At 48.7% G+C, this 13,376-nt stretch overlaps 1 protein-coding gene and 1 pseudogene across 1 annotated transcript in view; one reads left to right on the top strand and one right to left on the bottom strand.

Annotated features, from left to right (window-relative positions):
* LOC135405598 (zinc finger protein 850-like) overlaps positions 1 to 13,376 on the bottom strand; it is a 598,288-nt pseudogene that overhangs the window by 72,568 nt on the left and 512,344 nt on the right.
* Positions 10,118 to 13,376, top strand: part of LOC135406429 (zinc finger protein 665-like) — a 40,570-nt gene continuing 37,311 nt past the window's right edge. Inside the window, exon 1 of the mRNA XM_064640820.1 lies at positions 10,118 to 10,124. Within this exon, the coding sequence (XP_064496890.1) occupies positions 10,118 to 10,124 (7 nt within the window). The remainder of the gene's footprint in view (positions 10,125 to 13,376) is intronic.

The following is a 13,376-nucleotide window of genomic DNA, read 5'->3' as shown; positions in this document are numbered from 1 at the left end:
TGGAAGCTTTGGCTTCAGGTGTAGTTGGTGGGGCAGCCTAGGCACTTCTTGGGCAGCAAGAATTTTCTGTGGTGGCACCTTTTGTCTGGCAGGAATCTTTATTTGGATTCAATTTTCCAGAAAGTGGGACAGGCCATTGCAGAGCAGGGCTGAAAAAAGGGAACAGCAGCTCTTTCCACCAGGAAAAAAAGTCTGGAAGCTTTGGCTTTGAGGTGTAGATGTTGGGGTAGCCTGGGCACTTCTTGGGCAGCAAGAGCTTTCTGTGGTGGCACCTTTCGTCTGGCAGGAATCTTCAGTTGGATTCAATTTTTCAGGAGGTGGGACCGGCCATTGCAGAGCAGGGCAGAAAAAAGGGAACAGCAGCTCTTTCTGCCAGGAAACAACGTCTGGAACTTTTGGCTTTGAGGTGCATTTTTTGGGGCAGCCTGGGCACTTCTGGGGCAGGAAGAGTTTTTTCTGGTGGCACCTTTTGTCTGGCAGGAATCTTCATTTAGAGAAAATTCTCCATGAGGTGGGACAGGCCATTGTAGAGCAGTCCTAAAAAAAGGGAACAGCAGCTCTTTCTGCCAGGAAAAAAAGTCTGGAAGCTTTGGCTTTGAGGTTCATTTGGTGGGGCAGCCTGGGCACTTCTTGGGCAGCAAGAGCTTTCTGTGGTGGCACCTTTTGTCTGCCAGCAATCTTCATTTGGATTGAAGTTTTCAGGAGGTGGGACCGGCCATTGCAGCGCAGGCCTGAAAAAAAGGAACAGCAGCTCTTTCCACCAGGAAAAAAAGTCTGGAAGCTTTGGCTTTGAGGTGCAGTTGGTGGGGCAGCCTAAGCACTTCTTGGGCAGCAAGAGCTTCCGGTAGTGGCACCTTTTGTCTGGCAGGAATCATCAGTTGGATTCAATTTTTGAGGAGGTGGGACCGGCCATTGCAGCACAGGGCAGAAAGAAAGGGAACAGCAGCTCTTTCCACCAGGAAAAAAAGTCTGGAAGGTTTGACTTTGAGGTTCAGTTGTTGGGGCAGGCTGGGCACTTTTTGGGCAGCAAGAGCTTCCTGTGGAGGCAACTTTTGTCTAGCAGGAATCTTCATTTGGATTGGAGTTTTCAGGAGGTGGGACTGCCCATTGCAGTGCAGGGCTGAAAAAAGGGAACAGCAGCTCTTTCCATTAGGAAAAAATGTCTGGAAGCTTTGGCTTCAGGTGGAGTTGTTGGGGCAGCCTGGGCACTTCTTGGGCAGCAAAGAGCTTTCTGTGGTAAGACATTTGTCTGTCAGGAATCTTCATTTGGATTCAAGTTTTCACCAGGTAGGACCGGCCATTGCATCGCAGGGCTGAAGAAAGGGTACAGCAGCTCTTTCCCTAAGGAGAAAAATCTGTAAGGTTTGGCTTCAGGTGCAGTTGTTGGGGCAGCCTGGGAACTTCTTGGGCAGGAAGAGCTTTCTGTGGTGGCACCTTTTGTCTGGCAGGAATCTTCAGTTGCATTCAATTTTTCAGGAGGTGGGACCGGCCATTGCAGCGCAGGGCTGAAAAAAGGGAACAGCAGCTCTTTTCACCTGGAAAAAAAGTCTTGAAGCTTTGGCTTCAGGTGCAGTTGTTGGGGTAGCCTGAGCACTTCTTGGGCAGCAAGACCTTTCTGTGGTGGCACCTTTTGTCTGGCAGGAATCTTTAGTTGAATTCAATATTTAAAAGGTGGGACCGGCCATTTCAGAGCAGGGCTAAAAAAAGGGAACAGCAGCTCTTTCCACCAGGAAAAAAAATCTTGAACCTTTAATTCAGGTGTAGTTGTTGGGGCAGTGTGGGCACTTCTTGGGCAGGAAGTGTTTTCTTTGGTGGCACCTTTTGTCTGGCACGAATCTTCAGTTGGATTCAATTTTCCAGGAGGTGAGACAGGCTGTTGTAGCGTAGGGCTGAAAAAAGGCAACAGCAGCTCTTTCTACCAGGAAAATAAGTCTGGAAGCTTTGGCTTTGAGGTGCAGATGTTGGCGCAGCCTAGGCACTTCTTAGGCAGTTAGATTTTTCTGTGGTTGCACCTTTTGTCTGGCAGCAATCTTCAGCTGGATTCAATTTTTCAAAAGGTGGGACCGTCCATTGCAGCTCAGGGCTGAAAAAAGGGAATCAGCAGCCCTTTCCCCCAGGAAAGGAAGTCTGGATCCTTTGGCTTCAGGTGCAGTCGTTGTGGCAGCCTGGGCACTTCTTGGGCAGCAAGAGCTTCCTGTGGTGGCACCTTTTGTCTCGGAGGTGTTTGTTCCCTGTTAGCAAGTCCCTTATGGCGTCAATCACAGAACACTGGGACTGCTCACAGGGCATGATGAAGGAATACAGCAGCAGTGCGGAAAGAGGAGGTAGAAAAATACATTCCTGTATCTAATATACTTCCTCAATTAGAGAAATCGCTAATCTTGTCACATGATTTGTACTGGACCCTTCTAAGGATGTACTTTTGCCCAGACCCTTTGCTCCAGATGTGCCAGCTACACTAAATGAAACCAGAGAGAATCTCAGCGAAGTCAAAAATCAGCTCTTATGGCACTTGGCACTCTATGGGGTTTAGCACTGGAGCTCAATCTCTCTGGGATGGCTGGTCCAGAACAGTTCATTTAATGAATGGTGCTGTTGCTGAACTTCCCTGGGTATGTTGCAATTGGCTACTGAGGCTGAAAGATTTCCTGTAAGGATTTTTGTCTTTTGAAACTACAGGCTGAATTTGAGGGATAAACTCCAGTATTCTGAAAGTGGAAAGTTGATAAAACAGAAAAGACTGTTTCTTCTACAACAGATTTGAAATAGTCCACTTGTAAAAATCACAAAGCTTGAAGCCTACTCAGCAGAGCTGATTCCTCATCTGCACTGATCATCAGCAACTGGCCTCTCTCCTATTTCAGGGTCTCATCTGTGTACACTGGATTAAGGCCTCGTAACTTCTCAAGAAAAGTAGTGTTATAAGCTCACAGTTCTGGCAAGGTTTCCTTAGCAGATGGGTTGAAAAGCAAAACTTTGTTGCCATGACCAACGAATGCAGAGCCCAAGGTTGTTTGTGGTGCTAGCTTTGCTCCACTCTCTAATAACTTCTGTCCAGATCAGTGCTGGCAACCAGAATTCCAGGTTAACGCTTGTTTCATTTTTCAGGCTTTGCATTTCAAGAATGGGGAGTTGTTATTGGAAACTCTGCCATGGCTGTCAGTAACAGCCTCGGAAAACAGTTTTTCTGATTTCTGAGGGAGAAGTTTCCAACCCAGGTTTGGAGTATGCAAATAGTTGAATGACTTGTTGTACAATTGGAAATAAAAATCAATACATTTGCTCTGATTAATGTCTTAACTTATATTTGGCTAAAGAGTTCTTTTCTTGATACCTTCTTTAAAAAATAGGACCCATAAGCAGAAAGGTGATCTCCTAAAGTGTTGTAACCTTTTAAGTCCACTTGTTGCCACACAACAATAGCATGCCAATATCACATCCAAAGATACAGAATCACACAGAGATACACACAAATATATACCTATACATATCTATGTATGTATATCTATCTACCTATACATATCTCTACATATCTATACAAATACACACAAGAAAGTTTGGGGTTCCTGATGAGAGTTCTACACGGGTAATGAACAGAGGACTGGTTTGATGTGTCATACAACTGTGGGGACCATGAATGTAAGCTCTGAGCTTTGATTTATTGTCCTGGTCTGTAACTGCCTGCCTTCCTTTTGGGGGGAACACAAGCCTCTATTTTGCACGGTCTGTTTTGTTTTACTTGGCAGTGTAGACTAGGGGCAGAAGAGTTTTTGGAGCCAAACAGCTCGATCCAGATTCAGTTCCTTTAGTGGTGCCTAAAACTCAGGAGCTGGACTCCACGGTGCCGGTGGGACCCTCCCAACTCAGCACGTTCCATGATTCCATCAAGTCCAACTGTCAGCCCAGCACTGCCCCAGCAACCCCCAAACCACTAAAGCCTGTCAGCCATGGCCAGATGCAGGCGCCTCTGAAACACCTGCCGGGGTGCTGGCTCCGCCTGGGCAACCCATTGCAGTGCCCGAGCCCCCCCCGAAAAACACAGGGAGAAACCTTTCTCCAGGAGCTGACCTGAAGCTCCCCTGCCTCAGCCTCGGGCCACGTTCCCCACTCCTCCCAGCGCAGGCTCCTTTCCAGCAGCCCCCTCGGCAGAAGGCGGCTCAGGGCTCCCCTCTGCCCCCCCGGCCGGCTCCGCTCCGGCCCCGCTCCCGCCACGGCCCCGCTCGGCTCTGCACGGGGAAGGAACGCGCCCAGCCCCGGACAGACACCCCCGGGGGCCGCGCACCGGGGGACTGTCCCCGGGGCTCACTCACCGGGGGTCCCTCCTCGGGGGTGACTTACCGGGGGTCCCTGCCCGGGGCTCACTTGCCAGGGGTTGTTCACCGCGGGTCATTCACCGGGGGTCCCTCCCTGGGGTTCCCTCCGCAGGGGTCTCTTACCTGGGCTTGTTCACCGCGGGTCGCTCACCGGCTGTCACTTACTGGGGGTCGCTCGCCGGGGGCCGCGCACGGGGGGGGGTCCCTCCCCCGGGGCCGCGCACCGGGGACCACTCGCCGGGGGTCTTGGGGCCGCTGCCCGGGGGTCGCTGCCCGGGGGTCGCTCAGCGGCAGCGCTCCCGCTCCCGGCCCCGCCCGCTCCCACCCAAACCCCACCAACCGCCCCTCTCGGCCCCGCCCCCGCCCCGCCCAATCCCCGCCTCGCCCCGCCCACTCCACCGCCTCCCATTGGCTGCGCACGTTCGGCCCTGGAGCGAGGAGCGCGCGGGGAGCGTTGCCTGGAAACCGCCGAGGGAATCCCGGGAATCCTCGGGGCGCCGGCGCTGCCCCCCCACTCCTGGAGCGAGCGGCCGTGCCCGCCCGGGAGCGGGCACTCAGCGCCTGGCTGCGGCCGCCACAACGGGCAGGGAAGCAGGCGCGCGGAAGGCGGGCTTCGGGCCCCGGGCAGCGAGGAGCCCTGAAAAGAACAAAAGTGTTGAAAGAGAGGGAACTCATCGCACCATCACAGAACATGCTGAGGTGGAAGGGACCCACGAGGAGCGTCGAGTCCAAGCCTTTGCCCGGCACAGCACCGACCCCAAGAGTCACACCGTTGCCCTGAACTCTGCCAGCCTTGGTGCTGTGACCACTGCCCTGGGGAGCCTGGTCCAGTGCCAACCACCCTCGGAGGGAAGAACCTTTCCCAAATATCCACCCTCACCCCACGTGAAAAAAAACTCTTTGCAACAAAAAAAAAAGTTTCTATTTTCTTCCTTCCCCTTCTCCTTATTTAGTGTTTACACAGCAGTACTGCAGTGCCCTACTGGCTCAAAACTGAAATACTTGAAGTCCTTGCCGTATAGGCTGGATTTTGTCCCTTAGGCAGAGGCTAATCTGCCTGCAGTCCACCAGGACTGCCAGAGCTTGGGGAAGGGATGGAGGCTATCGCAGGACGGAACAGAGATGCGGAGATATTCCCTGATATTCTACTCTAGAGGCGGCTCAAGAGACAGCCCTGGAGTTGGAAGCACTTGCCTTCGTCACTGGACGATCTTGTCCAGCACCACCGGTCAGATGTGTGGGGTTTATGTCCCACAGCAAATTAAAAACACCACAGCCATTATGTAAATGTGTATTTGTTTGAGTATTCACCCTGATGGTGTTCAGGCAGTTAGGCTGAGGTACTTTGTGGATTTTTGGAACAGAAATAACATCTTTTAAGGGTGTCTGTGACCGGCTGAGGTGCAGGATGTGGCCTCTCTATTTTTAGCATCTGCTGGTACGCCCATCTGTAGTGAGAAAACATCCTGTGAGTGTTAATTTAGGTGATGCAACCTTTTAAGTCTGGAGAACTACTTCCTTCTTCAAAGCTTGCTAATTCTCATGAAAGAAAGAAAGAGAATTTCATGACAGTGACCTATTTTTCACTTTGAATATCCCAACTATTGGTGAGCATTTACATTAAAATATTTGAAGTTTAATAAATTTTGCAAAATGTCCTGGATGTTGAGGGATGTAGTGATGAACTCAGAATTAGAAAGTGGAGATTGTCTACTTTTTCTTTGAAGCTCACAGGCCTATGAAAAAAAAGCTTTCTAGAGAAACTTAAATTTTTTTATCTAATTTGTACACATTTCTACAATTAGGACAGCTGCAGGTTCACCCCTGGCAAAATCCCTCTGCTGGTAACCCAGCCACATGCTGATTAATCCTTATTTCATGTTCAAGTGACCATGATATTTTGGTCAGCTGGCGACAGAGCGGTCCAGGTGGTAAAGGAACAAGGACTGAACAGTATGAGCAGCGTTTGCCTTTTTCTCTCCTCCATCCCCCTTTTCTATATATTATACTTTGCCACTTTCTCTGCTCAGCACACAGGAATTTGCTGGATGCATCCATGAATGCAGAACCCACTGGAATCACGACATTTGTTCCAAAGGATCCAGCTAGTGCCAGGGAAGCAGAAGTTATGACTGTGTAACAACCACACTGTGAGGAGGAACAAGACTGAAAACCACTTTCCGTAAAGGGAAGGATTTGAACTGGTGTTGGAGATGTGCAAGGCTCTGTTATTCTCCCTCCTTAAGTTGTTGACAGGACACAGTCCCCTCTCTTACCTGCCATTGAAAGGTCCTTCTAGTTACACTTATGGCAGTGTAACTTTGTACCAACAGCAGCCGTGCACTGTAAGGCTGCTGAGGTTTCCAAAATCCACCTTTTTTATTTCTGCTAGTTCTGCTTCGTATCCTTCAAGCCAGTACACAAGAACAAAGCTTCAGCAAAGCCTACCTAACATTTTCTTTTGTTTCTGACATCATTAGCCAACGTAAAACAAACCATTAACAGGCATCTAAAAATATTTCTGGAAGTTTTCACGTGCTCGGTGAGGATTCCAAAGTTTTCTTTGAGGGAGACTCAGGGAGACTCTAGAAGAAGATTTTTGGTCCAGGAAAAAAAAATAAATAACGCAGCTGAAGCCCAGGCACCGTTGTATGAAGCAGATTGATTAACCTTAGTGCTGCTGCGTTCCCACTGGAATACACACTGGAATGACACTGGAATGCCGCCGGATTTCCTACTGGCCGCCCGGAAGCGGCTCCTCCCGTGACTCCCAGCGCGGCAGGACCGCCTCCCGCTTCCAGCCGGCACATCCTGCCTGGCCTCGCCTCCCCTGCCCGCCCCGATCCATCCCGGCCCGCCCCGATCCCACGCGATCCTCCCTCCTGCCCGGGTGAGTGCGGGGCCGCGGGACGGGAAGGGGCTGGATGGAGGCGGCGGGAGCCGGGAGGGGGGAGCGGGGACACCGCGTGTCCTCGGAGCCGCTGTGCCCGGCGGTATTCCCGCTGCGCCCGGCGCTATTCCCGCTGTGCCCGGCGATATTCCCGCTGTGCCCGGCGGTATTCCCGCTGTGCCCGGCGGTATTCCCGCTGTGCCCGGCGGTATTCCCGCTGTGCCCGGCGCTATTCCCGCTGTGCCCGGCGGTATTCCCGCTGTGCCCGGCGGTATTCCCGCTGTGCCCGGCGGTATTCCCGCTGCGCCCGGCGGTGTTCCCGCTGTGCCCGGCGGTATTCCCGCTGTGCCCGGCGGTATTCCCGCTGTGCCCGGCGGTGTTCCCGCTGTGCCCGGCGGTATTCCCGCTGTGCCCGGCGGTATTCCCGCTGTGCCCGGCGCTATTCCCGCTGTGCCCGGCGGTATTCCCGCCGCTTCCCAGGGAGCTGCCGTGGTGTGGGAGGGAACAGCCCTGGCGGGGAGCAGCTGCTCCCGTGTGGGGTTCTGCGCTGGGGTTTGTCCTCCAGCCCGGCCCGGAAGGAATTGGGGGTGCTGGTGGGTGGAAAGTTGGGGCTGAGCTGGCGCTGAGCTCCCAGCCCAGAAATCCGGGCGTATCCTGCATCCCATTCAGCGGGCCGTGGGTGAGGGAGGGGGTTCTGCCCCTCTGCCGCGCTCTGGTGATTCTCCACCTGGAGCGCTGCATCCAGCTCTGGAGCTCCCAGCGTGAGAAGGGCACAGACCTGTTGGATCAAGTCCAGGGAAGGCCAGGAAGATGATGAGAGGGATGGAGCAGCTGCGGAGACAGGCTGGGAGAGTTGGGATGGCTCAATCTGGAGAAGTCTCTGTGGAGACCTCCTTGCAGCCTGTCAGGACTTAAGTGGTGCAAGAAAGATGGAGAGGGACTTTTTATGAGGGCCTGTAGCTGCAGGACAAGGGGCAATGGGTTTAAGCTGAACGGTTTAGGTTTAGACTAAATGTAAGGGAGAATTTTTTTCTGCTGGAGGGTGGTGAGGCATTGGCTTTAGATCTTGGTGCCTTCAGCAGCATCTTCAGATCTTGCTGTCAGTCAGGGACTGATTTTCAGTCTTTAATTTTTTTCGCATTCCCTTGCCTCGTGCTGCAGTTGGGAATGTTCATTCTCTCAGGAAGGAGGTGATGTGAATTCCCTCCTGCAGGGCTGAGGTGACCCTCGGTTACTGTTGAGGGACAGGCTGTGCAGGAGCTGCTGATGAAACACTGCCCAGGAGTTAGTGGGCCAGCACGGGTGTCCTGCTGCACAGAAGAACTTAGTGCTGCATGTAAATACCAGAACTGGAGTTTAAGTTTCAAAATACGGGATCTGTGTAAATAAAAGTATCTCAACAAATTGATAGCATTTCCTATCAAATGGGTGTAGGGAGTAGAGCTGTCATTTTTACTTAGAAATTATGGCATCAGCACGTTCAAACTTCTCAGGTGTTGGCTTTCCAGACTTGCACAGTTACCTACCTACCGTTACTTGATTTTCCCCTTAACTTTCCTGAGAATTTGGCAGCCAAACCATTTGTAGATCAACTTCTTTATTTTGGCATAATGGTACACAATCATACGATCTGCCTGGGAAAAACCAAGTAAATGACTTCCAGCTTTAAAATGAAATGTCTGTGCTTGTATGAAAGAATTCTTTTTGTTCTACATAAACAAAGTTTGACAGCTCGACAGGACTGAAAGCAGAATCTTGGCCTTTTAGTTCTTAAACTGGTCAATTTTACAAGTTTTAAACTTGTAAATGTAGTAATTACAGAGCATCAACAGGAAGGCCTAACAATGTTCCCTGTCTTCTGTAAACTGTTGATGCTTTGGAGCAAATAGTGAGGCTCTGAAACCAGAGCTGTTCCCGGGATACTCTGATATCCCACTGGGTAGGGTCAGAGTTGTTGCTCTGGGCCCGTGAGCTCTTGAGGTTGTGTTGCTGGTTGATTGTTTTGGTCCTCTCTCCTCTTGAACAGGAACCATGCCCAAGAAAGGAGGGAAGCATGCTGAAATGGGAAAAGAAACACAGGCACAGTGTAAACGAGCAAAGCTGGAAGCAGCTTGTTCTCCCTCAGTCCTGAGTTTTGAGAACCCAGACAGCCTCTTCGGGAGCTTGATCTCCCCCATCAAAGAAGAGGTGTTTTTCAAGGAGTACTGGGAGCAAAAGCCACTGCTCATCCAGAGAAATGATCCCCTGGTGGCTGCTTACTGCCTGTCCCTGTTCCAGCTGTCAGACTTGAAGGAGCTGTGCAGCCAGGGCCTGTACTATGGGTGAGATGTGAATATCTGCAGTGTGTGAATGGAAAGAAGAAGGTTTTAAATAAAGAAGGCAAAGTGAATTACATGCAGCTGAAGAAGGATTCTGACCAGAGAAAGGCAAGAATACAGTTTCATCAGCCTCAGAGATTTAAGGTGGGATTGTTTCACTGGATATAATTGATGCTGGCTTAATAATGTGGTGTGTTTTGCTTGAGTTGCACTAGACATGGCTTCATCTCTGTCCCCAGGGGAAGTGGTTGACACTGATGACCTGCTGAAATCTTTACATGAGCTGTATTAAAACACAGTTTATACTTTTGCACTGTCCATCATGTTTCACTGCTCTGCAGTAAGAACAAAATCTGATTCATGCTATAATATGTATAATAATATATTCTTTTTAAAATTTTGCTCTGTCACATAAAAGTTTGGAAACAAAAACAAATGCACAAAACTGATGATTAGGCATCTGTGCTTAAATTATCCCTTCTGCCCCACTGTTTCCTTGTGCAAACTTTGTGGCTTTTGAGCCACTTCCCTTTAATGGAGGGTAAGGTGTGAAACCATGTGAAATATTTCCAGTGTTCTTGCCAGTGAATTGCACCATGGAAGGTACCAGTCCATTTTAGCTGAGTGTTCTCAGTCCTTGAGTTTGAGAACGAGACAGTGGTGCTGCACAGTTGTGTAAAGGACTTGGATTCCTGGAGGTGCTTTGATTCAGGTAGTCTTGAAGGTGTCAACACAATTGAATTGTGAGGTGGACCCAAATAAGATCCCAAATACAAGCTGAGTCCCAGGTGTAGTGTTCCTGGCTGATGTCAGCTTTAATGGCCAAGCTGCACTTGTGTGGATCTGGTACTTGGCACGTTCTGCTGTTTCCCTTTGGTGCCTTGTCTGTCACATGTGGGGTGTGGATGAGTCAAGTTTGGTTTTGAATATTCCCAAATGATTGGAGTAACTGGTGAAAGGTCTCTAACCTTTGTATGTTCTCTCTGGTGAGAGAATGCAGGTCCTGCATGTGCTTCTTGTCTTGTGGTGTTTTGCTGTTTGTGGGGTTATTTTCCTCTGTTCAGCCTTGTCTGTCTGGTTGTGCAGCCTAAAGATGGCACAGGGAAGAGAACAAACCCAGGTTGGGGCACCAGACTTTTTGGCTTAGCAATGACTCTCATGGCAGATCCCCTTTGCATCTCCAGTGCTCTCCTTCAGGAGAAACACTGGTACAGAGCACCTTCCTTCCCACCTCTGTGTCCCTGATGTGATCATTCTTCCCAAGCCATGGGGAGGATGTGGGCTGGGCTTGGCTGAGCTCTTCAGCAAGTAACAGCATCTTTTTTTTTTACAGGAGGAGCTGTGGAAGATTCAGGAGAAGCTGGAGTGCTCCTTTGGGTCTCTGGTGGGGTCCAATGTTTACATCACTCCCCAGGGATCCCAGGGCCTTCCTCCTCACTATGATGATGTTGAGGTAGGACAGCACAACCTTGCCTGTGAAATTGTGCATGGGCTTTTGCTGATGGCAGTGTTTGCTGTTGTGTGTGTGCTTCTAACCCTCCCCCCCACTAAACATTATAGGAAAATGTGGGTTTTTTTATTTGTGTTTCCTTGTAGTCGTTTTTCTTACATATTTTTGCTGAAAATTTACTAATAGTAATATCTAATCATAATATCATGTAAACTGGGTTTTCCAGACCTGGTATTTCCATTAGATAAAAAGAGAAGTTTGTTTTCACAGCTGCAGAAGCTTTCTAGCATCTGTTTTTTCATTTTCACTTCATTCAGGCCCCAAGAATTTACAAGTCCTTTTTCCTTTACTAAGTACTTGCTCTTTCTTCAGCTGGACTGTAGCAGCAGACTGGTTGTGCTTGTTGGTCCTGCTGTTTTTAAGAAGTTTCTGATATGATGAATTCCTGTGGTCCAAATGCATTTTAAATCAGCTTCTAAAAGAAACATACAAATATACACTGTGTTATAAAGAAAAAATTGGACTATCCCACTTAAACCAAATCAAAAAATCCAATCCTTATATGTCTATTTTGCTTTTTAATATTTTCATTTCCATTCAATACACCTGGAGTTTCATTTTCCTTATGCTTGTTATTCAGCAGCCTCACATCCAGCATTTCTAACTCATGCCATCTACCCCCATTGGGCACCCTATGGAGGTTTCTGATGCTCTGTTGGGGATAAGCCTCTTTCACCTGAAATTTTGGATATTTGTGTGGCAGATGTTCCTTTTGGGTTAGTTCTCTAGCACTTACTTAAGTGACTGGAGAGAAACAGGGATTTCCAAATGCCTGCCTTAGGATAAAACAGATCCCACTTCACAACTCCTCTGTCTGTTGTCTCTAAATAGAGACAAAAAAAATTAGTTCAAATTGAAATTTCTCTGAATTGTAGCTATCTAAAAATTAATGGGAAAGGAATTCCTTCCTTATGGATTTGGATTTATGGTCTTTTGCAGGTGTTTATCCTTCAGCTGGAAGGCGAGAAACACTGGCGGCTCCATAAACCAAGGGTGCCTTTAGCTCGGGAATATGATGTGGAATCAGAAGATAGGATTGGGAATCCCACACATGAGTTCATATTAAAGGTATGAGAATTTCATTGCCTTAGGTGGTCTGGGCTGTGATTGCCAGAAAAGTTAAAAGTGGTCCATTTCTTGAAGGCAGTGATTGTGGCTGTGAAACTGAGGGGAGGGTTTGCACACTGCGAGCACGAGAAATTTGGGTGATAGTTGTCTGTATCCTTTTTTAAAGGTATCCTTTGCTTCTAGTATTTAAATAATGGGCCAAAACCCCCAGTTATTTCTGTAAATTGACTAGTACTCTCCAGGTTGGGCACCCTGACTCCTAGGTCATGTTTGTGGAGTTGTGTGCAGAAAAAACACTGGGTTTGTGTATGGTTCTAAAACATTTTTATGCTTTTACATGCTGCCTGTAATCCCTCAGGCTAATCCTTCTGTGCACTGAGACTTACTGCTGCACTGAACATTGTCACTGTTCTGGTGAATGAGATTTAAATATTTATCCTTGGCTGATAAAGAAAAGCATGAACCAAGCCCCATATAAACTTGCTGTATTAATTGCTCTTCCTTTTTCCAAACGTGAAATTCAAGTGTTTGGTTGGTGGTTGATTTTTGGAATAAAAGGAACATTTCATGAAGATTACTGAGTGTCAGCAGGGAATCTGGTGCTTGTCCTGTTCTGTTTGACCTGCTTTTGAAGTGTTACTTGTCCAGCTGGTGGTGCTGCTCCATGTTGGAATCCTCAGGAGTTTCTCTGCCTTTTGGCCTGTTATGGAGCCTCTCTCTGCTCTTCTCAGTGTGCAGAGCTGCATTTGGGTGTAGGTGTTTTAGGAATAGTGTGACATGTTGGATGGTGTAGGTGTTTTAGGAATAGTGTGACCCATTGGATGGGATGCTGACATCATGAGCTGTGTTGTTTGACAGAGGGGAATATTCAATCGTCATCGTGTACTGGGTGATGCAAAGTCTAGTAAATTACAGTTCCCTTTTTCATTTCTGGAATATTTTGGACCAGACTTCAGCGCCTTTCATTTTTATGGAATACTGATGGGCTTAAAAGTTATCCAAGTTTTTAATTTATTTTTCTTCTGTTTGCTGTTGTTCACTTCCTGTGACCCATTTCTTCTGGGTGGCTGGTGTCAAAGTTTGGTTGTCTCTTTGTGGCTGCCTCTGAGAGGGATGCTGTTGTTTGACTCTATTTCCTCCCTAAACATCTTTCTAGAATATTTCCTTTCTCCATCTTTCAAATGAAGAGAATTCAGAATACTCTTGGTTGGTGTAGTCCCCACTCTGGTAAGGAAGGCAGTTTTCTTTGACTGTGCTGTCCAACTCTATAGGTGTTT

Source organism: Pseudopipra pipra, chromosome W (assembly GCF_036250125.1).
Source record: "Pseudopipra pipra isolate bDixPip1 chromosome W, bDixPip1.hap1, whole genome shotgun sequence".
Lineage (NCBI taxonomy): Eukaryota > Metazoa > Chordata > Aves > Passeriformes > Pipridae > Pseudopipra > Pseudopipra pipra.
The sequence above is the reverse complement of the archived record's forward strand: the minus strand, read 5'-3'. Positions and strand labels throughout refer to the sequence as shown.